The following is a 27,608-nucleotide window of genomic DNA, read 5'->3' as shown; positions in this document are numbered from 1 at the left end:
GACAGAACGAAACTACGTTTCTTTAGAGTTTAAATTCCTTTAACAATGTTGACTGGGAAGGAAAGGATTTCATCGAAAAACAATTTATTAAAAATATAATTCCCTTTGAAAAGTTCCATCTTCTTGAATCGTCTGATCTCAGCAATGTGTGGGAGGGAGTTTGTCAAATTTTTGCTATGCCTGAAAAAAAGGTACACGAGAAATGCTTAGAATTTAAGAATAAATAGAATAGATTTGAAAGGGTGCAAAGACAGAAGGAACACAATTTTGTCTAACCATCAAAATGCTGAGATTGTGGGTTAGTGTTAAGCATGAACCTAGGCCACAGACACCTGGAGTACATAACTCTTAATTTTCTTTCTTAAGAAAGGTTTTCTAACAACAGAAATAGACGCACACATACATACACACACAACATACATGCCTAGTACCTATACAGCAGTGTTGTCCAAACTTGGCCACTTTAAGATGAGTGGACTTCAACTCCCAGAATTCCCCAGCCAGCATGGCTGGCTAGGGAATTCTGGGAGTTGAAGTCCACTCATCTTAAAGTGGCCAAGTTTGGACAACACTGCTATATAGGATTAATAAAGAAGACCTTCTCATTAAATATCTTTTGGACACACGCTTTCAAATATTATGTGAGTTGCCCTCTTGAAATCAAGAAAATGAAAATGTCTTAAATACTAAAAGGAGGGTCTGTGGAGACGGTCAACAACATTAAACACGTGTGGGTGGGCGATTAAAGCCCCACCTCTTTTTACATATGCACAGAGGGTTGGAGTTTATGTATGTGAACAGGGGTGGGACTTCAATGGCAAGGTCTCGGCCACCATCTTGACTTTTTTGACATCCCCCTACTACGGACACCCCTGGCCTAGTTGCTCTTTTAAGTACCTGCCTGTTTTGTGACAAATTCAAAAATCAAATCCCTGTAATTTTTTTTTTCATCTATTTTCCAGGATATGAATTGTAAGTCTGCATTCACCTTGCAGACATTACTTTCCCTTCCATGTTTTCCACCGCTAAGTCAATGGCTGGCTTAAATTTTCTCCCAGCTTACAAGGTCCAAAAGGCCAGTGGAGGCTCCTTGTCTAGTCTGTATCATGTCTTTTTCTCTCTCTTCCCAATATCAGGAAAATAAGTCTGAAAAAAACAGCCTCCGAGGTTAGCAGGTCACGGTCCAACATGTAAATGATTTTAGATTTCTTTTTTTGTGGGTGGCTATGAGTACATTATATATTGAGACTCATGGGATAGTATTTTGAGTTGTTCAGACATCTCATTTTTATACAGTTTCCCCTTCAGTATTTTAAACTGAATTCACTCTATCGTTGGCTATTTCCCCCCAATTCTAGGGGTCTTGTCATCAAAATTGTAAAATGTTTAATACACATTTTGCAAAACTATCAGGATTTTACTAATATCTAACAAGTGTAATTCTTTTCCTTTTGCACTACAGTGCTAAAGTTTTGTTCATCCTCGTATTATTATATTTATGGTTTTTTTTAAAATTCTGCGATTAATATTTGTTTCTTAACAGAATCTCCTTTGTATAACTCTATGTATCTATCCATCCCCCTCATTGTGGCATTCAGTCTGATCCATAATTGCATAAAGTAATATTTTTGTAAATACCATATTTAAGGAACTAAGTTATATCTTCTTCTGTTCTGATGGTTTGTTGTCTTTGAAATAAGAGCTCATTTTAACTCCATGTGTATGACTCTTTTGATTCATCGATCTTTCTCCGTTTGTATAAACTGGAGCACAGTCAAAGACACCAAGCAATCCTATATGGATTTTCTTAATAACTTGGAGCATGTATGGAGTGTAACTGCATGTAAACCTCTATGTGTCAATTAAAACATTTTCTAAAATAAACAGTCGAATCTCTTTATTTGGAAAAATTGTTGAGTTGCAGTGAGGTGTTTGAAAACTCTCAGAAATAGCAGCAGGGCCATCCATGGGGAGGGTCCATGAGGGTGGGGAATTCTGGGAGTTGAAGTCCACACATCTTAAAGTTGCCAAGTTTCAAAACCACTGATTTATCCTCTAATGGAGTGTTTCTCAAACTTGGCAAGTTTCAGCTGTGTGGACTTCAACTCCCAGAATTCCCCAGCCAGCATAGCTGGCTGGGGAATTCTGGGAGTTGAAGTCCACACAGCTGAAACTTGCCAAGTTTGAGAAACACTGCTCTAATGGTTGGCTGTTTCCTGGAAAACCTTAGCACTTGGCCATACGTTTTGTTTTTCAACAGCTGATAAACAGAGTAGTGAATGTCAAATTGGATTTGGTTAAAAAGCAGCAACATCGCAACTCAGGAAAAAGAAGGTGGGGTCGCTTTCCTTTGGCAGGCTCTTGAAATCACCCCTAAAGTCAAAAGCGAAATGATTCATCAGGCACGAGTAACCAAAATACAAAGGCTCTTAGCAAACAGAGAGCTTTGGAGTCTGTGTAGAGCGTGGCGTGTGCCGATATCTGAAAAATCAAAGGCTTGATACAGGGTACAAAAATCAGTCCTCCTGTGCAAACTGGGCGTGCTGTATGATTGCTTTAAATTGGACAGCAGCCAAATCCTGGGATGTTCGGCAACTCTCAAAGGGGATTGAAAAAAACGCTGGCTTTTTGGGTCATTAGCTGTTGACACAAGCTTCCACGAGTGGCAAAAACCTAACCTAGGCCCAGTTCGTAGTTGAACAGGAAATGTAGTCCGGGGGGGGGGGGGAGGCAAAAACGGTGATTTCCGTACTGCAACCAGGAACATTGCCTGGAGATGACCGGACGTCACCACGACCTGAGCTCAGCAAAAGGAGCCCTTACTTTGCTGTGCACAAGGGTTTGTGAGTCCCCAAACTTCACACAGCTGCTGGAAGAGGAAAGTGGTGGGGGAGAAAGAGGAAGCTAACTTGAGACTTCTCCCTCTATTTCTCCCTTTGAATTACAAGAGGGAATTTCTAAGGCAGGGTTTCTCAACCGTGGCAACTTTAAGAGGGTGGACTTCAACTCCCAGAATTCCCCAGCCAGCATGGCTGGCTGGGGAATTCTGGGAGTTGAAGTCCACCCCTCTTAAAGTTGCCAAGGTTGAGAACAGGGTTGCATCAAGTCGCATCTCCCTGCTTTTTGCACTACGGAAGCTGCCCAAAGATTGCACCCTAGCTTGCCCCCCCAAAACAGGGCCATCTAAATTTTAAAATTTAAAACGCTAACAGGATTTTGTCCCGACATCTGCAAACAGAGCATTAAAAAACGAAGCGAAACAAAACAACGGGCAGCGCTGCCAAAAGGAAAGACACCGATTCTCGCCCTCGCAGCACCGCCGGGAAGAGCAGCAGCGCCCCCTACCGGGGAATGGCTCCGCAGCGTTGCGGAGAGGCCAAGTACACCGCCGGGGGCGGAAAAGGGCGAGGAGGAAAGCTGGAGCCAGGTCGACCATAGAGGTCCGGGGAGGGTAGAACGGCCTGCATTTCCGATCGTCTGAGTTTTCTCCCCGGCCGCTTCCTGGAAGCGAGGGGGCGGGGCTCTCGGGCGTGGAGCGGCTTTCTCATTGGCCCGGGCTCCTGACATCGGATCGTTCCCCTTCGCGCGCGCGCCGCGCCTCTTGGTTCCGAGCGTCCCGGGGCGCCGCTGCCCGCTCGGCTCGCCGCCCGATCGGACCCGAAGCCGGCGGGGGGGAAGGCGGCGGAGATGCGGCCGGGAAGGTAGGTGAGCGCAGCGGGCGGCCGAGGCGCCCCCCCTCCCCGCCGCGGCCCCTCTTCCCGGCCGGTCCGGACCCCGCGCGCCGCTGTCCCTTCTGGCCCGGCCGCCGCTCGGGGCGCTGGGACGGCCGTCGCCCCCTTCCCGGCTTCGGGAGCCGCGCCGCGCACGTGACGCCGAGAGGACCCCTCTTTGTGCGCGGCACGTGTGAATGTTGTCCGCGGAGAATGCGCGCTTTCAGGGGGCTCCCCCGTCAGGCGGAGTTTGGATCCGGCAGGCAGAAGCGGGGCGCTGCGTCCGGTGTGCGGAAGGCCCTCAGCCCCCTTTACCTGCCGGCGCCTTGAACCCTCCCCTGGCGCTGCCCCGGCAGGGCAGGACGCAAAGCGACCCGGGCTTGCGCCTTGAGGCCCGCGCAAGGGGCTGAAGCGGTCGCGGCGACGGCCACGCGCTTCGGCTGGATTTTGGATGTCAAAACTCCCGCAAGGCTCTGAAACCGGTTTGCATTTCCAGGTCTTGAAACCTGTCAGCTGGAGCCGCGTGTTTCAGGTGTTGTCATTTCTCCTGCCTTCCAGTAACGCCGTTCTCACGAATCTACAAAGAAGGCCCGAGAGATTAATAGTTGCCGCGGTTATCCCGGGTGAAAATGTCCTTTCCAGACTTAGGAGCAATTGCCTGGTTGACTGGGGCTGATGCAGTTTTTGCGCTACGTTCCGTATGAAGAGAAGGGGAGATGAGTGGCGCAGCACATGTTGGTTAGCAGCATTGGGAACCCTCTGTGCAGAAGCACCCAAAATCCTGTAACGATCTTTAGTATTGGCAACCTGCAGCCCGTGTGTAGTTGCTGATTACCAAGGAAACTTGTAGTCTTCTCTGAGATGTTTTTTATATGCTGTTCTCTTTCAGTTGTAGTTCTGATGTGGAAGCAATGTGCTCAGACAACGCTCTCCATGAACAGCTGTTGGCAGTGTAATAATACAACGAATATATAATTGTGGGACGCTTGTGTGAGGGTGTTTGCCGGCCTTCAACTCAAGGCATCTTTTTTCAATGTGTTTACTTTGGACTGCGCTGATCAAGGAGTGGGATTTACTGTCGAAGAGGTTTGCGTAGGATCCAAATGTTTTCTTCCCTATTCTCATGAAGCAGATTAAAAAAGAAAGAACAGTCAAGTCATCTTTAAATATTGGAATCTCAGATATGGAGAATGACTTGTATACTGTGTCAGGGAGAGAATCATACACAGGGGAAAAAATTATAAGAATCCCTAGATGTGTCCAGCAGTAAGAGTTCTTTCCTCGTTTTCATTTAATAGGTTGCTAAAGGCAATCTGGCAGTTGCTGATAGGCTGCTCTGATAGAGGTGCACATTAGAAAGAGACACAGGTATTGTTGCAGAACGGGAAAAGTCAATATCCAGCATGGTTAACACCTGAGTGTTATGTTGCAACTTTATGGCTGTACAGGTTGGCATAATCTCTCTTTTTCACTTCTGTAACTATCACAGTTATCTACTGCTTTTTAAAGAGTGTTGCAATGTGCCAGGTGCTTCACTCATCCATTACAAAAGGGGGATTAGAGAGGGATGAAAATCCCTAGGGTTGGTAGGAATGTGCAGGCCATTTCTTTATTGCTGCAATGTTATGCTCCTGACGCAACTGTTGAATTGGTCAAAAATTATCTCCCGAACTTAGATCCTAATGGGCCTTTCTGTAGCTATGTTATGAAATAAACCAGTATTAAGATCAAAATCCTTAAATTACCCCCATCTCAGTTCTGTTGCTTACTGCATAAACTTCATTGTCATATTTCCCAGGACCATCTATGCCTGATCTTGTAGTAACAAGATATGGGCTCAGGTTATAAGGAAACTAGCTGAAACTTTGCAATTGTACAGGAAATTGAGCATACAATATCATGTTCTGCTGTCGGTACAGAGTAGGACATGTCAAGTCAAATCAACCTTTAAGTAGATTTAGTTTCTTGTGTGGGAAGTGTGATCTGTGGTTGTGACTTGTTCCTTAATAAGTAGTTAGTATAAATCTTTCTGGGTTAGTAGTGACTAAATCTCAGTGTGGTTAGTCGAGTGACTCAGAATTGATTGAAATCCCGTTGCTTTTGAGCAAAAGTTGTGACTTGACTGAAGGAGAGTCTGGATTCTTCAAACCCCAACCATTCTATTGGTTTCTTATTGTTATGTTTTTATAAACCTTGCCAAAGCTTTTAGGAACTAGGACAAATTTAAACTACTCCTACCTCTTCATCTCTTTGCAAGACGTACGTTATCTTTTCCCTTCACCACCCTAGACTCATTTGTGTGAAAGGTTCAGTTGTCTTCTGAGTAAATAATGTCTTGATCTGGCTGCCTTTTAACTGGAGTTTCAGATTTTATTTTGGAAATCTAACAGTATTTTCTAGCCTTAGAATCCTTTCTTCTCTAATGCAAACAAACATCTCAGATCAGAGGCGGGGTTCCGATTTTTAGAAGAATAACATGCAATTGCCAACAAAAGCATATCCATTCAGTGTGGCAACGTTGACAGTGCATCTGCTCACACCTTTGTTGGAGGCAGAGTTGTCTGAAAGTGACCTTATCTGAACCTCACCCACACTTAAAAATATTTGTTGGGATGCAGTCTGGCACAGCCCACTTCTGGTAATAAAGAAACTGATTTGTGTTTAACGTTCACAGCACATTCTTATACATTCAGAAGTTAATCTCAACTTCAGTGAGGTTCAGAAGGTAGAGGTTTCTAGCTGTAAAGTAGGTATAAAATGTTGTGGGCTTTATTCTGTACTCCAAGATAAATCTATTCAAAGAAATGTTATGGCTTCAGTAGAAATTCACTGCCTAAAACATGAGAGAATCATTTAGCACAGATTCATACTCAAAATGCTTTGGTGAGATTGAGTTATCTGGGTAAAATGACAAATATTTAAATGCATGCAATTTCAAGTTATTTGTTACATAGTAAAGAGAATACTTAGGTGATATGCATTTAGTGCAGATTGTAATTAGAATCTATGCAAAAGTGTATTTTTTTCACTGCTATTATTTGTATTTACCCCATGCCGTGATTGATATCAGTTTGCCAAGCTCATATCTAGTTCGAACTCTTGAATTCTTTTTATTGGGTTTTCGTTTATTTTGATAATGGTGAACAGTGTACCTCCTGTAGGCATTGATATCTCATGAAACTGTGTGTAAGGAAGCTGTAGTTGTTCCAGATTGTTACAGGAATTCTACTTTTGGGGAGAGTGGTGCCCTGGCAAGAGATCACATGATGGTGCTGGGGACCAGAAATGATTTCCACCCCTTTGTTTATAATGTTTATAACTCACAGGGGTGTTTACAGAGGAGTCAAAAGTGTCAAGATGGTGGCCAGAACCATGCAGTCAAAGCCCCATGTCTTTTGCATGGGATGTAACTTTTTTTAGCCCCTCCCTGTAGACACACCATTACGTCCCTGTGCCATTTTATCCTCACACCAAACCTGTGAGCAGGTTAAGAGGAGAATGACTACTCAAAGTTACCAGTGAGATTCAGAACTAAATGGAGATTTTAATCTGAATCTCTCTAGTTGAGTGCATTAATACAGCATCTTTCCCTCTCATTCCCCACAGGCACACCCTTTCTTTCTTTTGCATGCTGAGTAGTTTGAACAATGCTTCTTAAATATAGAAAGAAATGTAGAGAAAGGCATCACACAGACTTCCAGTGTAAGCATCACTCTTCATTATTGTGGGTTCTTTTTTTTAATGCTCTCTTTTTACTGCATGTTATTTAACACATTTGCTTTCTTTCACTCACTTCGTGAAGTCTTGAAATCTTTTCCCATCTTTTCGCCCTTGGCTTGTTTCAGCTTCTTCTTGTTGGGCTGGTTGTTTTGACTTTGACATCCTTATTTCCATCAATTTGTAAACTTTGTTCTAAATCCTTTGTAGTCAAAATGAAGTGTCTGAAAGCAGAGGGACAGTGCTTTTAGGAAAATGTTTTTCCCCATACCCTAAGGTGGGAGTTGGCAACATAATCCATTAGGCTAGCAAAGGGCCTACCTTACCCCCTCCCACGATACCGGTAACCTCTCCTAAATTCAGTTAAAATCAGAATAATTAAAAATGAAATGAAATGAGCTGAAAGATGACAGATCTTACAAGAATGATTTTGCAAAATCTCCCCTTAGAACATGCAAACTTTACAAAATGTCTGCCCCTTTGCACTAGTGCTGATAAATTCTTAGGTGAGGTCTTTCTCGAATTGCTGAAATCTCATAAGACTCGGCAATATATTGCAAGATTTGATGGTGTTTTGTTTTGTTTTGAAAATAGATGTTGGGTGCCTCATGATAGTAACTCAAGGCTGGAAAAGGTTGAGGGTCTAGCCTGGGTGCCTGTTTCTTTAGAATTTTTCTGACCTTCTGTAGGTTCACCCATTAATGTATGTATTCTCTTGCTTCAGAATCTCTGCCTACACTCCAGTCCGATTCCGCCCTCTTTGCTAACACAAAAGAAGCAGAGAATCGAGGTAATATTATTTGAGTACTCTGATTTTTTTTTGTTTCGTTTCAAACCTGTGCTTTCATGAGTGAAATTGTCTTGTGTTTTAATGGGTTTGACTTTCCAGTGAAATTTCAAATAAAGTGCTTTTAAGCGCAGCTTGGCATCCGTAAATGGAAAAAGCCAAGAGGGGAATTTGCATAATTCATGGCACATGTTGAAAAAAGAAAGGGAAGAAAGCCAGTCCACAATCCAAATATTGTTATGGTCTGTGGGATAGTTTTTTAACTGCTTTATTATAGTCTGAAAAACCTGGATTGTAGAAATCATTTATCAGTGTTCTGGTAAAATTATAATATTCTAGGCAGAGTCAGGCATTACTAAATCCATGTTTGTCAAGTAGTACTAGAGCTGTAGTGAAGTGTGAACATTTGGAAGAGAAAATTAGCAGATGGAGAAGGAGTGCTTAGGTTCTTCCCCCTCCCACTTCCACCCCCGGTGGATTTCAGATTAAGAATAAAATTGTCTGCAAGGACAGAGATTTAGCGTAGATTAAGATTAATTAATAAGAGTTTGCAGCACTCTGAATCCAAAGGCAAAACCATGCTTTGGAGTACATGGGGGTGCAAATGTAAATCCTATTTACAGCTCCTTTAAACAGCTACAAAGAACCAGTTTGGTGTTATGGTTAAGGCACCAGGCTAGAAACCAGGAGACCATGAGTTCTAGCCCTACCTTAGGCACAAAGCCAGCTGGGTGACCAGTCATTCTCTCTTAGCCCTAGGAAGGAGGCAATGACAAACCACTTCTCAAATCTTGCCAAGAAAACTGCAGGGACTAGTCCAAGCAGTTGCCAGGAGTCAAAAACTGACTTGAAGGCACCAAATAAATAAAAGCAGCTACATTTTTTCTCCAGATAACACGGTTACTTGATCTTGGGCAGTGACACATTGGCTTAAGGAGGGGGGATCCTATACTTTTCTTAAGATCCTCTTCTGGCTATCCAATTGAATCTTTCCTATTTTGGCAAATATTTATTTTTTTGGATATGTTTATTATTATGTGGTAGACCATAATTTTAGAATGTTTCCCATTCCTGAGTTTATTTGTTAGATTGATATCCTACCTTTCATTCAGAAGCTCAAGGTGACATATACCTTCTCCCTTTTTATCCCCACAACAAGAGCAACCCTGTAAAGCAGTATTTCTCAACCTTGGCAACTTTAAAATGTCTGGACTTCAACCCCCAGAATTCCCCACCCAACATACTGGGTGGGGAATTCTGGGAGTTGAAGTCTAGACATATTAAAGTTGCTAAGGTTGAGAAACATTGCTGTAGAGTAGGCTAGGCTGAGAGAGAGTGGCCCCAAGTCACCCAGTGGGTTCCCATGGCTGAGGGTGGTCTAGAACTTGGGTCTCCCAGGGTGAGTCCATCATTTAACCACTACATCACATTGGCTCTCTCTTCCAGATTGTTATATAAATATGGATACATCTATCTATCTATCTATCCCAAGGTCACCCAGCTGGCTTCATGGGACTAGAACTCGTGGTCTCCCAGTTTTTAGCCTGGTGCCTTAACCACTACACCAAACTGACTCTCCTTCTTCCAGATTTAATCTTGATTTAATTTCATACTATAAATATTAATATCTTCTGCTGCTGCTGAAGTAATAGTTAATGCTGATGTTCTGATATTCTTGGGGGCAAGGTAGAGTTTAGACAGAGCTAAAATGTTGAAAACTGATCGTATTTTTTGTTGAAAATAAATCTTGCTCAGCTTCATGTGCCATAAAGCTGTTCAGTTGTTGTGCTGAAAATGAACATTTGTCACTTTTTTCACTTGCGTGATGCTCCTGTAAAGGCAGTGTATATATGAAGGAAGGCATTGAGGGATCTGCTGAAGATGAGGCGGCTGAATCGGAAGAAGACCTTGAATTTAGTGAAAGAGTTGGATGCCTTTCCAAAGGTTCCAGAAAGCTACATAGAGACTTCAGCAAGTGGAGGAACAGGTAAGCCTGGCTGATAGTTTGCTTTCTGCTTTGGGACTAGTAGCTGTTGCATGTAAAGACTGTATTCAACAAGTATCGGTGGGGAGAAAACAGGAAGCTGGACCACGGTGGAATGCTTACTGAGTATACCTTTTTCTCAGTAAGAATCTGGAGCCTCAGGTCTGACTTTGCTTAGTTTTTAGGCTTGTGTTATATCATCCAATGTGTCATGCCCTTGTGAGAGAAGCACCTTTTGGGAGTTACTCCTTGGAGTCGTGCAGCAGATGCTTGGAGGCATGGCTACTTTGAGGTCCTTCTGAGGTCTTCTGAGCTTTTGCCACCTCACCACCTGGCTTCTCTTCTGTATGTTCTCTTCTGTAAATATGTACACATAGCTAGTCAGAGAATTTGGAGAAAGACTCAGAATAGCTCTGCTGAAATTTTGTATAGCTGCGGTTGCTTTGGAACTTTGTGAGCAGAAAAATATCTCACTGAAGGATCTTTATGGGCCAGATAACCAGACCACCATACTTTGCTTATCTATGTGTGATTATACAAACCTTAATGAAATGTTTGGTTTCTACATATACCGTTAAGAGCAACTTTCTTGAACCAGATACCTCCAGACTTTGGCAAATTAGAATAGCCCTGCTGGTTGAGATTTGGAGAATTATAATCCATGTATACCTGGAGGACATCAGATTGTGCTTTCCTCTCTGTACCTTGCTCCTTTTTAAAATAAAGGAAGTATAAACAACTCTTTTGAGGGCAGATGTGTTCAGGATTATCACATGGTAAAAGCATGTTACATTTTTTTTTGTCAGTCATGATTTATGGCCCAGCATGAGGCTTTTTTCCCAACAGAATGTTTAAAATAAACCATAGCTTACTGCAGAGTGTGAACTGGGCCAAGATCACCCAGGAAATCATGGAAGAAGTTGAACCTATCACACATGTGCCACTACACTGCAGTTTTTATTTGGATTTACTCCAAAATTTAATTCTTCCTTTTCTGGCAGTTAGATGATTACTATTGTATGTAGCTTTCCCTTTAGGCAGTACAAACTTCCAGGTCACCTATAATGTTGCTAAGTTTTATTACTTAGCTTCAAGAATGTGACAAGATGCTTCTTAAAGATCATGTTCTACTCATATAAACCTTGCTTGTCTTTGTATTTCTCTGTTTGTTTGTTTGTTTGTTTGTTTGTCTGTTTTGCTAGCTTCTGGACATAATAAAGTTTTTATCTTTATCCTGCCAGCAAACATCTTGGTTAAGTCTAGCTTTTCCTCCTTTGCATGTGATATGTATCTTTCTGCGTCCAGAAGATTGTCCAGCTTTGGGAAGGATTTTCCAAACAGCCAAAAGAGTAACTTGCAGTGCTGATATAGAGGACAAAATGAAAAAGTGTTCAAATAGAATCACTTAATCTATTAATGTATACTTTACAATGTATAGTTTCTCTCAATCAATGCCATTTTAAACCATTATTTTCTTCTTTTTTTCAGTTTCTCTAATAGCTTTTACAACTATGGCTCTGTTAACCATAATGGAGTTTACGGTATATCGAGATACCTGGATGAAATATGAGTATGAAGTAGATAAGGATTTTACTAGGTAATACTTTTTAAACTTATATTGATTGTTTATGACTTAATTTGTTTTTTAAAAAATCTTGACTGCCTTAAGGCCACAGTTTCAAAATTCCTATATTAATCTGTGAGGTCTTGGTAACAGGAACACCAGGTGCTCGAGAAAAGCAAAAACAAAATTATTATATGTCTTCTGGGACATGAGGAAGAAACATGCTTGCTATACCCTAGAAGGCAGTGAGGTAGGGTGGATCCAAACAGATTTGTTTAGGAACAAAGCAGTTAAAAGAGAGTATTGGCACAGTCAAGCCACTTACAACCAAGAAAATTAGATTCTCCAGAAGCTCATTAGAGAGATTTAGTGAAAGGAAAAGAAAGGAGTTAGGTTACAGAGTCTTGGAACTGGTTATGTGTGTACTTTAGCCCCCATTTATCAGTGAGTACATTAAGGCAGGACCTCCTTGATGTCTATGATCTTCCTTCTAACTTCTCCCCCTCTTGATTTAAGGGGGAAGTTACTGCCCTTTTAGAAGATACAAATAGAAAGTCCGTCTGTTCTTTGACAGTGTTTTGGAAACACTCATTCCTATTCCCAGGCTCATTTCATCAGTTCTTCTGAAATCCATTGATATGCTGCCTAGATAGTAAGGGAGCAACTTCTGTTTCACTGGAATACCGTTTGATTTTTTGGGAGGGAGGGTTTTTATGGCCTAACAGCTGCATCTGATTTTGCTGCCAAAGCCAGGGGCCAGTCCCACTTATTCCATAGTCATTGCTGAAGAATTAGAAATCAGGTATGGGATTATGAAGCCCTTCTTTTCAAATATGGATTCTCTGGGCCCTTTCTGTGAGTTCGAATCATACGTAGGGGTCGCACTGGAGTCAACATTAACCATTGTCAAGGATATTTAGATAGATTGGACCCAGAAGATCAGTGGGATCACTTATATTCTTATACATATCTGCCTGAACCTGAAGATCTCCAGATACTTTTCTTTACATTCATCTCAGAAGAATTTCTATGGGGAAAGGGCCTGTTCAATGGTAGTGCTTTAGCTATGAAATGATCTGTCCAAAGTCATTTGTCTAGTATCTACCTTAGATTGTGGTTTGTTTTTTTTGGTCATTGTGTGGAAACCTTGCCTTCTTAGGCCTTTGGTTTAAACATGGTTCCGATAAAGGGCAAACCTAATTTAGCAGTATCTCTGGTTGGTATAGATATCTTCATGATCCTTAACCATGATTTAAACTTACAAAAAGTCTCACAGAGATTCATGCTAGAAAATACAATCCGTGTCTGGTTCCTAAGTCTATTTTTCATCTTTCAAGCTGGGAGTTTACATGCATACCAGTGCATTTCTTGGTCTCATGCTGGTCTGCTATATATGTGGCTTCGGGGCATCAGGAATGCCTTCCTTCTCTGCTGGAAGCTGATGTGATTTTAACACATTTGGAAATAATAGTTGTTTGTTTGGATTCTCTGTGTTGTTGTCATGGAGATAACTAGGCAATGTCTGCTTCGACCTGGAACATATAGTCAGTGCTTGCAAATTTCAAGATACAGTATTCATTGGTAAGAGGTTCCAGTGAAAAGCATTGTTTTTATTGTTTTTTTCCTCTTCTTTGCCTTTAACAGTTGAATATGATTATGCTGCTCTCATCCCACATTGCATTGCATATTGAAGGATGCAATATTTTGATTTGCATCCTTAAGCAATGCTTTGAATATTCCAGTGTGTCTTCAGAAAGACACAGGGAAAGTTCAGCATGTCTCTACACCGGTGTTTCTCAACTTTGGCAACTTTAAGATGTGTGGACTTCAACTCCCAGAATTCCCCAGCCAGCATTGGTTGAGAAACACTGCTCTATGCAATCACTTTATATCTTGCTTTAGACTAAAACAATAGTTGAGACATTATTCTCCAGACAGGGTTTCTTCAAACCGGAAGTTCTCTGTTCTCTTCAAAAAAAAAATAGAATGGGGACTCAAGGCAGACTTATATTGTAGAGGTATAAATCTTTCTTTAAATGGAAATGTAAGCTTCATTCCTTACTTTATTTTTCTCTCTCCGAATACAAGCAGAAGTCCAACAGGCTTCACGCTCTGTTGCCAAATTGAGGCTTTCAACAAGGTTGACTTTTGTAGTTCTAATTGGCCTCTGAGGAAAAAGCTGACATTCATATCTAATTAAATCCCGACCTGTTGCTTTCCAGATGTTAGTTTTCATCAATAGCACATCTAGAAGATACTAGGCTGGAGAATACGGGCCTAGCAAAGGTTCATAAAGATTTGGGATCCAGATCTATTTGGTTTGGGGAGCTTCTCTAAAGAAAAGCAGTGCTAAGGCAATCTAGGGTATTCAGCACATAGCTAAGGCAAAAACGATATCTCGGATAGTTTGAACATCCCATTTCCAGTTTTCCAAACCTTACTCTGAAGAATCGGGGATGTTGTTAAGGTTTTCACATTGCAGTGCAAGTTAACGAAGTCCAGACCATCTCGTATGATACTTTAAGGGTAGATGCCTGAAGCATTCCACATGCCTTGAACAGCCATGCTATTGTTTTTTTAAAAATAGCTTTCTATTTCACTGCCCCAGCACCTATAGTTACAATATCATGGCTGAAATCTGCCTTGTTCTTGTACATAACTTGGCAAGGTCTTACTTTTTTGTGAAAGAGTGCAAAATAAACAAAAACCAGTATCTTGAGATTTGGCAACCTTACGAGATTTCAACTATTTGGGCTAAACTCCAGTGCCTAAAAGCACTGCCATTATATGCTGTTCAGAATTTGAAAGAAGTGAAGCCGGGAAGACTAAAGCAGGTTCTGAAAAATGCCTCCACATTGTAAATGTTGGAGGAGCTTCTTTTTCTCTTCCTTATACCAGATCTCTAAAAGCATTGTGGAGGCATTTTTCAGAACCTGCTTTAGTCTTCCCGGCTTCACTTCTTTCAAATTTTAGTGCCTGCTGCTCTTAGTAAATGTTACACAGTTGTAGCTTAAATATTTATGAACAATTGTATTGCACGTCAGGACGAAGTAGAATGATAATGGTGCTATGATGAAATTAACATATTTGTGTTTTCCCTTTTCTAGTAAATTAAGAATAAATATAGACATTACAGTTGCAATGAAGTGTCAACGTAAGTATTCTGATCCAGATCTTTATTATACTACAGTAGTTATTTAGGCTAAACTGACATATTACTTATGAAAACAAGATTGAAATCAAAGAGTGGTATGTCAGGTTCCTTGCCCCAGGCTTCGGCAGAAGATAGATCTTCTGCTAGTAGATCCTTGATGGCTTTACCTCAAATTGGGACATGTCTTTGATTCCTAAATGTTTAGCAGTAACATCCATGTAATCACTGTCTCATACTGTTCTTTTTCTCCAACATAGTTTCATTGCTGGTGTGAGTTCATTCTTACATGGTCAGAGGAACACAATCTGATACAAGATTTGTCTGTTGCCAGAACAAGAGTCAGTTGGCAACAGGGCCATCCTGCCCGTTGCATAGCTTGAGCAGGAGAAAGAGTTGCAAAATATGAATTTTGATTTTAGTTTAAATAAGACTCGCTTTTGATATACAGCAGCCACTGAAATTCTTTCATAATGACTTCTTAGATTTTCTACAATGAATTACTTATCAGAAGTTCCTGGATTGTCATATACCTATTTAACTGGTTTCAATTCAGCTTTCAAGGAGAAGTCTGAATGCTGGTACAATCAGTGACTCTGAAAAATATTTATTTATTTACATTTATTTATTTATTTATTTATTTACTCCCCTGCCCATCTCCCTCCAATGGGGGACTCTGGGTGACTCACACAAAACATATGTTTTGGATTTTTATAAGTTCAATAATTACAGTGGTACCTCAGGTTACGAACACCTCTGTTAACAAACTTTTTGGGTTACGACCAGCTCCGGCCGCAAAAATTTACCTCGGTTTGTGAACTCTGCCTTGGGGTACGAACAGGATACGCGGCCATTTTCCCTCCCGTGACACGGTCCGCAGCCATTTTTCCGCCCCTGACACGTGGTCCGCAGCCATTTTCCACCCCTGACACGTGGTCTGCGGCCATTTTTCTGCCCCTGAGACGTGGTCTGCGGCCATTTTTCCGCCCCTGGCACGTAGTCCGCACCATTTTCCGCCCCTGACACGTGGTCGTAGGGAGGGGGACTCTCCCTCCAAGCAATAGCCGCCTCCCTGTCCTCCACGCCATTGAACCTTATGGGGAAATTTCCTTCGGGTTGCGACCAATTCGGGGTGTGACCAGAGTCACGGAACGAATTAAGTTCGTAAACCGAGGTTCCACTGTATTTGGGTTACTGACACGGTTGACTTGTGGTTGGAAGAATGAATAAGTCAATGTCTTTATAGTGTACAGAGGAGGAAACTTAATTTGCACCAAATTGTTAAATATAATTACAGTGGTACCTCGGTTCACGAACTTAATTCGTTCCGTGACTCTGGTCGCGAACCGAATTGGTCGTGAACTGAATCAAATTTTCCCATAAGGTTCAATGTAAATATGGTTAATCCGTTCTGACCCCTCCGAATTTGGTCGCCAACCGATTTTTGATCGCATCCCGAATCAAATTTCCCCATAAGGTTCAATGTAATTACGGTTAATCCTTTCTGAACCATATGGGCTTTTTTTTAAAAACCGCAAAAATATGACACAAAGTACAGCACGAAGAGAGAGAAAGCTAACCTTGCTCGACGCGACTTCTGGCATGGAGGACAAGAAGGCGGGTGGGGAGGCGGATATTGCTTGGAAGGAGAGTCCCCCTCCCTACAGGAAGCCGCGACCACGTGTCACGGGAGGGAAAATGGCCGCGGATCCTGTTCGTAACCCGATCCGGCGTTCGCGAACGGAGGCAAAATTTTGTGGCCGGAGCTGTTCGTGAACCGAATTGTTCGTGAACAGAAGTGTTCATGAACCGAGGTACCACTGTATTTGCTTTCTCAGTAGTGTAAATCTTTCTTCACTTGTATTGGGCATTAAAGTCACTTTTGCTAGGTAATCATGAGCCTTGCAGGACGCATACAACTTCTTTTGGTAACCAGGTAATAACTATGGCAAAGTAAAATAAGAATTTGTAGCATCTTTAAGACCAATGTTATAGTAGCACAAGTTTTTGGAGATTGGCTCTGTTTTGTGAAGCAGATGATGTAAATTCCTTTGAACAAGATGTATAAGTTTATACAGTTGTATGGGTGTTTACTCCGTTTATCTGATTTGGGCTTGTTTAAATTAAAATTGATTAATCCCAAGAAAACCACAGATCTCTCTCTCCCCACCTTTGCTTTCTCTTTCTCACTCCCTCTCGCTCTGGAAAAGATAAACATGTTTATCTCTTTGGAAAACAGTATTGCAAATTCTTTTCTTCATGCTGTCGTTACTGTGATATTTATTTTAAAGCTGGAAAGTGAGATGGCCACATTCCTTTTTGTCTTTTTTTTTTTTAAATCACATTGGATAGTACAAAAAAGACAAGGGAAAAAAAGAGAGAAGCAAGATGCAAATTGGAACGAATATTCAGCAAAAGGCTTTGAAATAATGGCATCCATTAGTCTCTGCCAGTCCTTTTACCAACTAACGCATCTTGAAAATTACCATCCTTATTTACAGTACTAATCATCAGTGTTTTAACAAGCGGTAGAACTTGTTGCTGTGTCAGAAGAAGCTGCAATATTTCTGTAGTCCTCATTAGGAAGAAAATGTGATTTGTAAATTCCGTGTGTTTTTGAGGTGCTGCGGTTGGTTGGGTTAAAACACTCATGTTTCACAGGTTTCCACCTGTGTAGAGATGAAGGCTGCTGTAATAAATTAGACCTTGATAAAAGGAACAGATGGAATCAACCAGTTCCATTTTTTTTATGACTGATGTTAAAAAAACAGGTTACATCGCATTTTACAAACTTCTTATCTGTCCTTTTCAACTTTTGAAACAGACATTGGTGCTGATGTGCTGGATTTAGCAGAAACTATGGTTGCTGCGGCAGATGGATTAGTCTACGAACCAGTAAGTGGACTTCATTTTCTTTGTGAAAGGTCCAATTACCCCTGGCTTGCTATGTATTCCAATGGTGGAGAACATCAAAACTATTCATCCCACCCTGGACCTGGCTGGGTATCCACTGTAGCAGAAGATAGGACTGGAGTTCACACCAATAATCATGATATCTATGAAATGCCATGTAGAGTTGTGAGCAAATGGTATCTCTAGCGAGCAACATAAGCAGAAGATGGATTTCTGTTCCAAAGATCTTACAGTCCAAGTGGGGGAGCAAAGGGAAGATCAAGAGTAGCAAAGAGTGGAGGCAAGTAGGTGAATGCCACTTTCCTTTCAAGCCCTAGATATGGAACCTAATATTTTCTGTATTCTGCCATGAAGGAAGCAAGACACTTTTCTTCTATGAAATAACATGGAATCCAAACTGCTGTGTCCACTTCACACTTATCTAACCGCAGTGGCTTCTGTTGCCAAAGTTGTCACAGTATAGTGATGATAGGACAACGGTTAGCACCCAAAATAAATGGTGTTGCAGTGATGGTTAATCAAGTTTCACTTCTCCAGCCGAACATAAATGGAAAATAAACAAAAGGACAAAGCATAAAATAATTTTTGAATCATTTAGGTTTATCAGTTAATAGGTGCTCAATTGCTAAATTATTTCTTCAGTTTCAAGTAGCTCCTTTGTATCATCTATGGCATTTCTGTCCACAGTAACCAGCAGTATCAAAACCAGTTGGGATGAGTATTATTATTATTTTATGCCTTCAAATCAGTCCTGACTCCTGGTGACTACCTGGGCAAGTCCCTGCAGTTTGCTTGGCAAGATTTGGAAGTGGTTTGCCATTACCTCCATCCTAGGGCTGAGAGAGAGTGACTGGCCCAAGGCCACCCAGTTGGCTTTGTGCATCAGGCAGGACTAGGACTCATGGTCACCCGGGTTCTAGTCTGGTACCTTAACCACTACACGTTGGTGCCTTAACCACTACACCAAACTGGTTAACATACTGAATTATCTTTTTGTGCAGCTTTCTTAGACTTGGAGGTAAAGAATGTTTTTGAGAAACACAGTATTTGTCTAAACTTTGATCATTTATTTTTGTTTTAGGTAATATTTGAACTCAGTCCCATGCAAAGAGAGTGGCAAAGGTAATAATTCAAAAGTAATATAAACTAATGTGGATAATTTGTGTATGCTTCCATATTTGTTCAATTTGGTATCTATATAAAACTGAAGCACTGATGCAGGTACTTTATTTCTGCATTTTCAGTGTTATAAACTCATTGCTGAATAAATGGTGATGTAAACTACCTCACTTGTGGCTTTTTAGTGTTCAGACTTTTTAGCTAGTTTTGTAGTTACATAAGATAAATATCACAATCCTTTTTTCTGTGTGACTCATTCTGAAAGTCAATTCTTAGCTATGGATTGTCAAGTTCATTTGGAGTTCAAACAAGGTTGCCCTCCAAAACGGGGTAGGATCGGGACAAAAAGTGGATAATTTAGTGACATTCAAATTGTGTTACTTCTGGTCACTAAATCCAGGGGTCTTAAATAATTATTGTCCAGTCTCCAACTTCACCTTTTGGGGGAAATTTGTTGAGTCAGTAGTGGAGGACCAATTTCACAGTACCCTAGAAAGAGTGGATTATCTGGACTCTTCTCAGTCAGGGTTCATGCCCAGACATGGGACTGAGGCAGCATTGCATGGTTTTTTGGATGATCTGTGTCAAGACAAGGATGAGGGTACTATACTTTTAGACATTTCAGTGGTTTTCAATACTACTGACTTGCCTACAGAAGTTGGGATTGGAGGCACTGTTTGCTTACTCAGTGGGTGGTTTCAGTTTGTCTTGGTGGGGATGAGAGGTCAGCCCAGTGGCCCCAGATATATAGGATGATGCCAGGATGCGTCCTCTGTCCCTCTGCTCTTTAACACACATATGAAACTATTGGGAGAGGCCATCCAGCAGTTGGGAGGGACAGCAGTTATCAGTTTGCTAATGACACCCACCTTTATTGCCACTTCAGCTTTAAGAGAGATGCTGTTGATGTCCTGTCCCAATGCCTGGAGGTTGGAAAGGGCCAGACAGCCCTATAATCTGTTTGATCCCATCCATATAACTTGCCTATTGCTTCCTTTCTTCTTATCTTAACAAATTAGGGCTAATCGCCAAAGTCCTGAAGCTCTCTGAAGCTTAATCTATAGAGGCAGAGACACAAGTGGGACTTGGTTTTCCACAGTTAATTTGGAGGAATATACAGTCTTCTTGCTATATTCCAAAGGGATTTTCAAGGAAGTAGTAGCAACACGTGAAGAAAGATGGGATAGGCAAGATCGCTAGAACCTATTTTAACCCCATAGAACATATTTTAGATTTTCTCCACAAGCTTCTTGTCAGAGGCCTAGTTTTCACAGTTCTGTAAACTACTTAGAAGATTCTGCTGGTCCATGGTACGGGTTCTAAGTGATTGATTGGTCCCTATTGGGTGTTAGGGGGTTTTGCAGTCTATTTCTAAGTCTGTTTTGAGGTGCTGCTCTTAACAGGCTTGGTTGTTTTGGACTGTCCATCCAGGACCACTTTATTCCAACATTAAACTGACCAAGTACTTATATCAGTGTTTCTCAACCTTGGTGACTGTAAGACATGTGGACTTCAATTCCCAGAATTCTCCAGCATGCCGGCTGGAGAATTCTGGGAATTGAAATCCACACGTCTTAAAGTTGCCAAGGTTGAGAAACCCTGGTTTAAATCATCCTCTGCCCCTTGATGAGCCTTAGCTCTGCAGTATTGACTACTAACACTGTTTTATTGTGGAGATGTTTCCCTGTTGTTGGAAGTGCTGCGCTGACTCTTCGTCATTCGCTTTACTTCTAGGATGCTGCAAAATATTCAGACTCGGCTGCAGGAAGAACACTCTCTTCAAGACATAATATTCAAAAGTGCTTTTAAAAGTGCTTCAACAGCACTGCCACCAAGGTGAGAGAGTGCCTTCCGTGTCTCCTTGACATGTGAGGGAAAAAAATATTAATGAAAAAAAATTAATGTAATCCAAAACATGCCAATTCAGAAATAAAGGCCATAAATGAACATATTTTTAGAATCAACATGCTAAGCTTTCTCTTTTTTGTGAGAGTTTTTAATACACAAAATTATAAAACAAGAAAAAAAAGCTGGGAAAAAAAGCATACAAGACATATACAGGTAGTCCTCGGCTTACGTCCATTTGTTCAGTGACCATTCAGAGTTACGGCAACACTGAAAAAATGTATGTACGACTGGTCCTCAAAAGTCTGGCCATCACAGCACCCTGCAGTCATGTCATCACTATCCAGGCACTCAGGTGCCCAGCTCGCAATTATGGCATCACAGAGAGCCAAAGTCACATGATCACCATTTGCGACCTTCCCTACCAGCTTCCCACAAGCAAAGCCAATGGGGAAGCCGGCAGGGAAGGTTGCAAGTCACTCTGGTAAGTTGCTGCCACTTTTTCTCCCGCCTACAGCAACACCTCCCCTGCCTGCACGCAGCCTCCGCTGGCCCTCCCAGGTCCTCCCCCCACTGTGGCACCCCCGCGTTCCTTGCCTGGAACTCCCTCCACTTCCCGCTTAATGACCCACGTGTCTTGGGGTTTTGATGGCAACTGGGACTCCCTGGGATTGCCATCGCTAAGCTATGTGGTCACATGATGTCACACTTTATGACTGCATTGCTTAGCAATAGCAGTCCCGGTCTCAATTGCCGTCATAACCCAAGGACTACCTGTATTTACAGACATCAATACACCGAAGCCATGATTTATTATAGCTGATCTATATTAATTCTACAAACTGCTGAATAGTTGGGGCCATATGTTTGTCTTTCCAATACTGAACAGTAAGTCTCTTAACTTTAAGTCCATTTTCTTTATCCAGAACTGAAAATACTAAATTTCAAAGTTGAGTTAATGCATGTAACTGCTTCTTACTGAAATGGAACAATATAATGTGCTAAGGGTTCATTGTAAGCTTGTATTTACTTCTGTGGTCTTTGGAGACCATTACAAATCAGCCTGTGGGCAATAAATAATCTACGTTTTCCAAGAGCTTGTACTTTACGGTACTTAGAATGGCCTGTCAGGTGATGCCATGTCAGTCGTGTGAAGTACTGCTTTCAAGAATTGTACTTTTTTTTTTCTCTGCACAGGGAAGACAAGCCTGTCCAATCTGCAGATGCCTGCAGAATTCACGGGCATCTCTATGTGAATAAAGTCGCAGGCAACTTTCACGTTACAGTGGGCAAGTATGTTCCTTTCATTTACTGAAACACTATAAACCAACACACCCTTTCTTCCCAGTTGCTGGATGCCCTTTTCTCAAGTCTCAGACCAATAACCCAACCCTGTGTATGCTTATTTGGGAGTCTGCCTGTAAAAGTGGGCATTCTTGTAATCCGTGGTATCCTTGGAAAAATGTATACATTCCTTGTTTAAGTCTGCTCTTTTACAGCATTCTTGAATTCTGAAACAACCCTTTTCTTTCTTTCTCTCTCCCTTCCTTTCTTTCTTTCTAGGGCAATTCCCCACCCAAGGGGCCACGCGCATTTGGCAGCCCTTGTGAGTCATGAATGTAAGCCATCTCTGATTCTTTGCCCCGAAGGGTTATCTGTTGCAGGGTGTTTGGGACAAATATATCTAGACATATTCTTTTCCCCTTGCCAAAATAATTTGTCCAGCGTGTGAGATATTTGGAAAGAGCAGCCTGCCTCTGAATGTGTGTTTAAAGCAATTTGCCCCTATAGCTGCAACTAGATTTTGCAGTGTGGTTGAGCCGAAGGAGAACAACACCCTTCTCCTTATCTCTGGCTCACGTGTAAATGTTTTCCAGGATGTTTTTTCTCCAGCAACTGTCTGCTTTCTCACAAAATGCTGGAGCATGGTATTTTGTTGAGCCAATCTTAGCGGCTTGGATTGTAGATCTTAACAAGCCATTGAGGGTTTCCATGCTAGATCCAAAGCAAAAAACAGAGAATGCAACACAGCATGACCGAGTGTTAGGTAGAACCTGGCCCCACTATCTTGTGGGTGCAACTGCTGTTCACTGGGTTAAAAAAGTGCAAAGTCTTCTCTTCAGTTCTTGAGTCTGCTTTGAAGGCAGTCATCCAGAAGCCTGATACCGGATAGAGTGGGGAGCGAGAGAAAAGGATCAGAGAAATAAAGAGGTGGTTGCAGGCATTTTACAGTTGCAGTCCTGCTGCTGCTATCATGGGACTGAAGTGCCCCACAGAATATCCAGAAATGTGGTGACTGGAGTGCTTCTATTTTTATGAAATTGATTGGCAACGTTTATAAAGAATTTCCCCCAGTGTTTCTGATAACTGCTGCTGTACAAGATAATAGGCTATGACTCTTCACAATTTTATAAGCTAGCTTGCAAAAGATAGCCAACTTCTTCTTGTTGTTGTTATCATTCCTACTCCACAGGCTGTTTCCAGCATTGCATGAGCAGACTTCCAGTCATACAACAGATGTTTCATATCTTCTTCCTCCTATAATATCTTCTGCCCCCTCTCCCAGATGTGCTCCAAGAGCTCTGATCCCCTGGAGCAGATTTCAAAGTGCCATTAGGGTGTTAGAAGGAAAATGGGATGCAATGGACATAGATGATTAGATTTCATTCTCTATTTTGATTTGCCATTTAAAAAGTAATTGAAGTTGTTAAAAGACATAGTAATTTAATCTACAAGCCTTGCGAAGTAATACAGCTTGATTGGTGTACAAGAGTGAAGCTTTTAGTTTGCCTTGAGTTGAAACTGAATTACAGGTAGTCCTTGACTTAGGACATTAGGGTTCAGAAAATTCATCATTAAGCAGTGCAGTCATTAAGCGAGGCACCATGACCGTGCCCAACTTTACCACATTTTTTGCAGTGGTCGTTAAGTGAATCACATGGTTATTAAATGAATCATACAGTTCCCCATTGATTTTGCTTGTTGGAAACTAGCTGGGAAGGTCGCAAATGGCGATCATGTGACCCCAGGAAGCTGCAACCATCGTAAATAGATACTGGTTGTCAAACACCAGAATTTTGATCATGTGACCGTGGAGACGGTCGTAAGTGTGAGGACCAGTTGTAAGTCATTTTTTTCAGCACCATCATAACTTCGAACAGTCGCTAAACAAATGGTCGTAAATCAAGGACTACCTATATACATATTGTCCCTATAGCTAAATCACAGTATTAACCTGGTGACTTCTGTTGTGTTTTCTAGCATACAACTTTTCCCATAGGATAGATCATTTGTCTTTTGGAGAGCTCATCCCGGGGATTATTAATCCTTTAGATGGTACTGAAAAGATTGCATCAGATCGTAAGTGGGTTCTATTTGGCAGAAAAAGCATAACAGTTTTGAGTTTGTTGTTGCTTTTGGATTACAATTTTCATCTTGATTCCTTTTCATCGGATTGGATTTATTGTAGCATTTCAGTTGCATTTTTAACAACTCCACTGTGGTGTTAATCACACCTTCATTGAGATCTTAATCAGTAGTGTAATATGTTTAATAAATAAATATGTCATTTATATGGAACCTTGCCTCTAGAATGGTGGTACATTTTTATGTAGAATATCTTTCTCTTTCCCCAAATTATTAATACATTTACATAAAGATTTATTTAGCTTTTGTGGTGTGGTGAGCTTTTTCTATAAGCATAAGGAATTACAGTCGTGTGACAAAGAAAGTACACCCTCTTTGAGTTCTATAGTTTTACGTATCAGGACATAATAAAAATTATCTGGTCCTTAGCAGTTCTCAAAAGTAGGTAAATACAACTTCAGATGAACAACAACACATGACATATTACACCATGTCATCATTTATTTTACAAAAAGAAAGCCAAAATGGAGGAACCATGTGTGAAAAACTAAGTGCACCCTTACTGCTTACATGGGTATGAAGAGGCTAAGTAGCAGCCAGGTGGTGCTAATCAAATGTCCTTGATCAGTTGATCATCAGCAAGCGTGATTACCTCTATAACATCCAAAGTTTTAGGAGTTTGCTGGTCTTGAGCATTGAAGTGTGTATTAACACAATGTCAAAGAGTAAAGACATCAGCAATGATCTTAGAGAAGCAACTGTTGCTGCCCATCAGTCTGGGAAGGGTTATAAGGCCGTGTCCAAACAATTTAAAGTCCATCATTCTACATTGAAGAAAATTATTCACAAGTGGAAAACATTCAAGACAGTTGCCAATCTTCCCAGGAATGGACGTCCCAGCAAATTCACCCCAAGGTCAGACCATGCAATGCTCAGAGAAATTGCAAAAAATCCAAGTTACATCTCAAACTCTACAGGCCTCAGTTAGCATGTTAAATCTTAATGTTCATGACAGTACAATTAGAAAAAGACTGAACAAGTATGGTTTGTTTGGAAGGGTTACCAGGAGAAAGCCTCTTCTCTCTAAAAAGAACATGGCAGCACGGCTTAGGTTTGCAAAGTTGCATCTGAACAAATCACAAGACTTCTGGAACACTGTCCTTTGGACAGACAAGACCAAAACGGAGATGTTTGGCCATAATGCACAGCACCATGTTTGGCGAAAACGAAACACAGCATATCAGCACAAACATCTCATACCAACCGTCAAGCACGGTGGTGGAAGGGTGATGATTTGGGCTACTTTTGCAGCCACAGGACCTGGCCACCTCGTAGTCATTGAGTCGACCATGAACTCCTCTGTATACCAAAGTGTTCTAGAGTCAAATGTGAGGCCATCTGTCCGACAGCTAAAGCTTGGCCGACATTGGGTCATGCAACAGGACAATGATCCCAAGCACACCAGCAAATCTACAACAGAATGGCTGAAAAAGAAAAGAAGGTGTTGCAATGGCCCAGTCAAAGTCCAGATCTCAACCTGATTGAAATGCTGTAGCGGGACCTCAAGAGAGCTGTGCATAAACAATGAACTGAAGCAATGTTGTCAAGAAGAGTGGGCCAAAACCCCTCCACAATGATGTGAGAGACTGACATACAGAAGTCATACAGAAAACAATTACTTCAAGTTATTGCTGCTAAAGGTGGTTCTACAAGCTATTGAATCATAGGGTGTACTTAGTTTTTCACACATGGCTTCTCCATTTTGGCTTTCTTTTTGTAAAATAAATGATGACATGGTATAATATGTCATGTGTTGCTCACTCACTTTTTCACACAACTGAACATGAAGGCATGAGAAACTTATGAAGCAGTGATTCCACTTCAGCTGTATCAGACATGAGTTTATCCCATTTTTAGACATGCTTTAAAACTTAATGTCTGACATGGAATAAAACCAACAATGTAGGCTTATGCTGAGACTGTTGTTTTCCTGTGTGATGAATTTTGTCTAAATTGATACCTTTTTGGGGTTTTTTTCTGCAGATAATCAGATGTTCCAGTACTTTGTTACAGTTGTGCCAACAAAACTTCAAACACACAAAATTTCAGCAGAAACTCATCAGTTTTCAGTAACAGAAAGGGTAAGTCCTTGCTTAAAAAAGAGCAATTAGTGGAAGGCTATGAATTTTTGTTTGTTTTTTAGAAATATATTTTGGGTATGTGAAATATAGACATTATTTTCTCCTGTTCTGTTTTCCTTTATCTATGATAAAAAAAATAAAATATGTGCTCTTACAATAAACAGATGCACATCTATGTCCATGGTTAAATTTCTTTCCGATTTTTCTTTTTCCTAAAATTCATTAATATAGGCCAGCTCTTCCAAAATAAATTTTAAGCAAAGTTCACTTAGGTCTTCATTTTAATCTTAAGTAGACAACATTTCATTGTTCACGTTGATGCCTTTTCCATTCAGACTGTTACTCTTCTTTTCTGCCTTGTGTAAGTAGATCAGAATTTTCATTTGTCTTGGATCTAATATTGCAAAACTGTACCTGATTCATTTTTCCCTACTGCTGCTTTTTCTAGGAACGCGTGATCAACCATGCAGCCGGAAGTCATGGGGTTTCCGGAATTTTCATGAAATATGATATCAGTTCCCTTATGGTGACCGTGACCGAGGAACACATGCCCTTCTGGCAGTTTTTAGTGAGACTCTGTGGCATAGTTGGAGGAATTTTTTCTACTACAGGTACATATATTCTGATCTATTACAAATATGAAACACTAGAGTGCAAGAATATAAAAACAAGAGGGATGAGACACTTGTTAGTGGACCTAAAGGTTATAGTTTGTGCCTCTTTGTACTACCAGTGATCACTGTCTAATGCACAAGCATCTTTTTTCATTGCAGTCTGAATTCTTTGCGGTTCAAAGTCAGCTGGACTAATTTTACAGAAAAGTTCTCCTTAATCAAAGACTGGGCACGACCTAGAACAGGCTTCCTCAACCTCAGCGACTTTAAGATGGGTGGACTTCAACTCCCAGAATTCCCCAGCCAGCCATGCTGAGGTTGAGGAACCCTGACGTAGAAGATCCATTCCAAACCCATATGCATTTGTAACCCTGTCTGTAGCATCTTATATTTCCAAAAGAGCAAAGTACACTTTGTGCTTTGAATTCACGCTTTGTATCTCTCTCTTTCCTCCTTGCTCTCACTTTCTACCCTTTTTCTGGCTATTTAGTTCTAAAGAGGAACCAATCTCATGTTCTGCAAGTCTGTAAACCATTGGCTACAAAAGTAACACAAAATCTAAATACAGGTAGTCCTCGCTTAACAACCACAGTTGGGACCAGCAACTAAGTCACTACGCCACTTGGTCATTGAGCAAGACATTACAAGACCACAAATTGTGATTTTGTGCTTGCTTCTCCAATGAATCTGCTTATCG

The 27,608-nt window shown here is 41.2% G+C and overlaps 1 protein-coding gene across 5 annotated transcripts in view; it reads left to right on the top strand.

The window, feature by feature from the left end:
* Positions 1-3,544: 3,544 nt before the first annotated feature.
* The window catches only part of ERGIC2 (ERGIC and golgi 2), a 28,190-nt gene continuing 4,126 nt past the window's right edge, over positions 3,545-27,608 (top strand). Inside the window, exons 1-14 of one of the 5 annotated variants that reach the window (XM_088152706.1) lie at positions 3,562-3,701; positions 7,317-7,412; positions 8,152-8,217; positions 10,054-10,201; positions 11,687-11,795; positions 14,870-14,916; positions 17,738-17,808; positions 18,908-18,948; positions 20,680-20,781; positions 21,988-22,083; positions 22,354-22,409; positions 24,052-24,150; positions 26,200-26,297; positions 26,746-26,908. In XM_088152706.1, coding sequence (XP_088008832.1) covers positions 10,096-10,201; positions 11,687-11,795; positions 14,870-14,916; positions 17,738-17,808; positions 18,908-18,948; positions 20,680-20,781; positions 21,988-22,083; positions 22,354-22,409; positions 24,052-24,150; positions 26,200-26,297; positions 26,746-26,908 — 988 coding nt within the window. In that variant the 5' untranslated portion in view covers positions 3,562-3,701; positions 7,317-7,412; positions 8,152-8,217; positions 10,054-10,095. Of the gene's footprint in view, positions 3,702-3,792; positions 4,243-6,376; positions 6,457-7,316; positions 7,413-8,151; positions 8,218-10,053; positions 10,202-11,686; positions 11,796-14,869; positions 14,917-17,737; positions 17,809-18,907; positions 18,949-20,679; positions 20,782-21,987; positions 22,084-22,353; positions 22,410-24,051; positions 24,151-26,199; positions 26,298-26,745; positions 26,909-27,608 lie in introns of those variants that run through there. The other 4 variants (XM_088152768.1, XM_088152635.1, XM_088152859.1 and 1 more) reach the window with 4 other exon arrangements.

The sequence above is a fragment of the Python bivittatus genome, unplaced genomic scaffold (genome assembly GCF_059951505.1).
Source record: "Python bivittatus isolate LINGU-HERP-01145 unplaced genomic scaffold, Pbiv_v1 ctg000010_np1212, whole genome shotgun sequence".
Taxonomy (NCBI): Eukaryota; Metazoa; Chordata; class Lepidosauria; order Squamata; family Pythonidae; genus Python; species Python bivittatus.
Note: the sequence above shows the minus strand (reverse complement) of the source record. Positions and strands in the feature narration are given on the sequence as shown.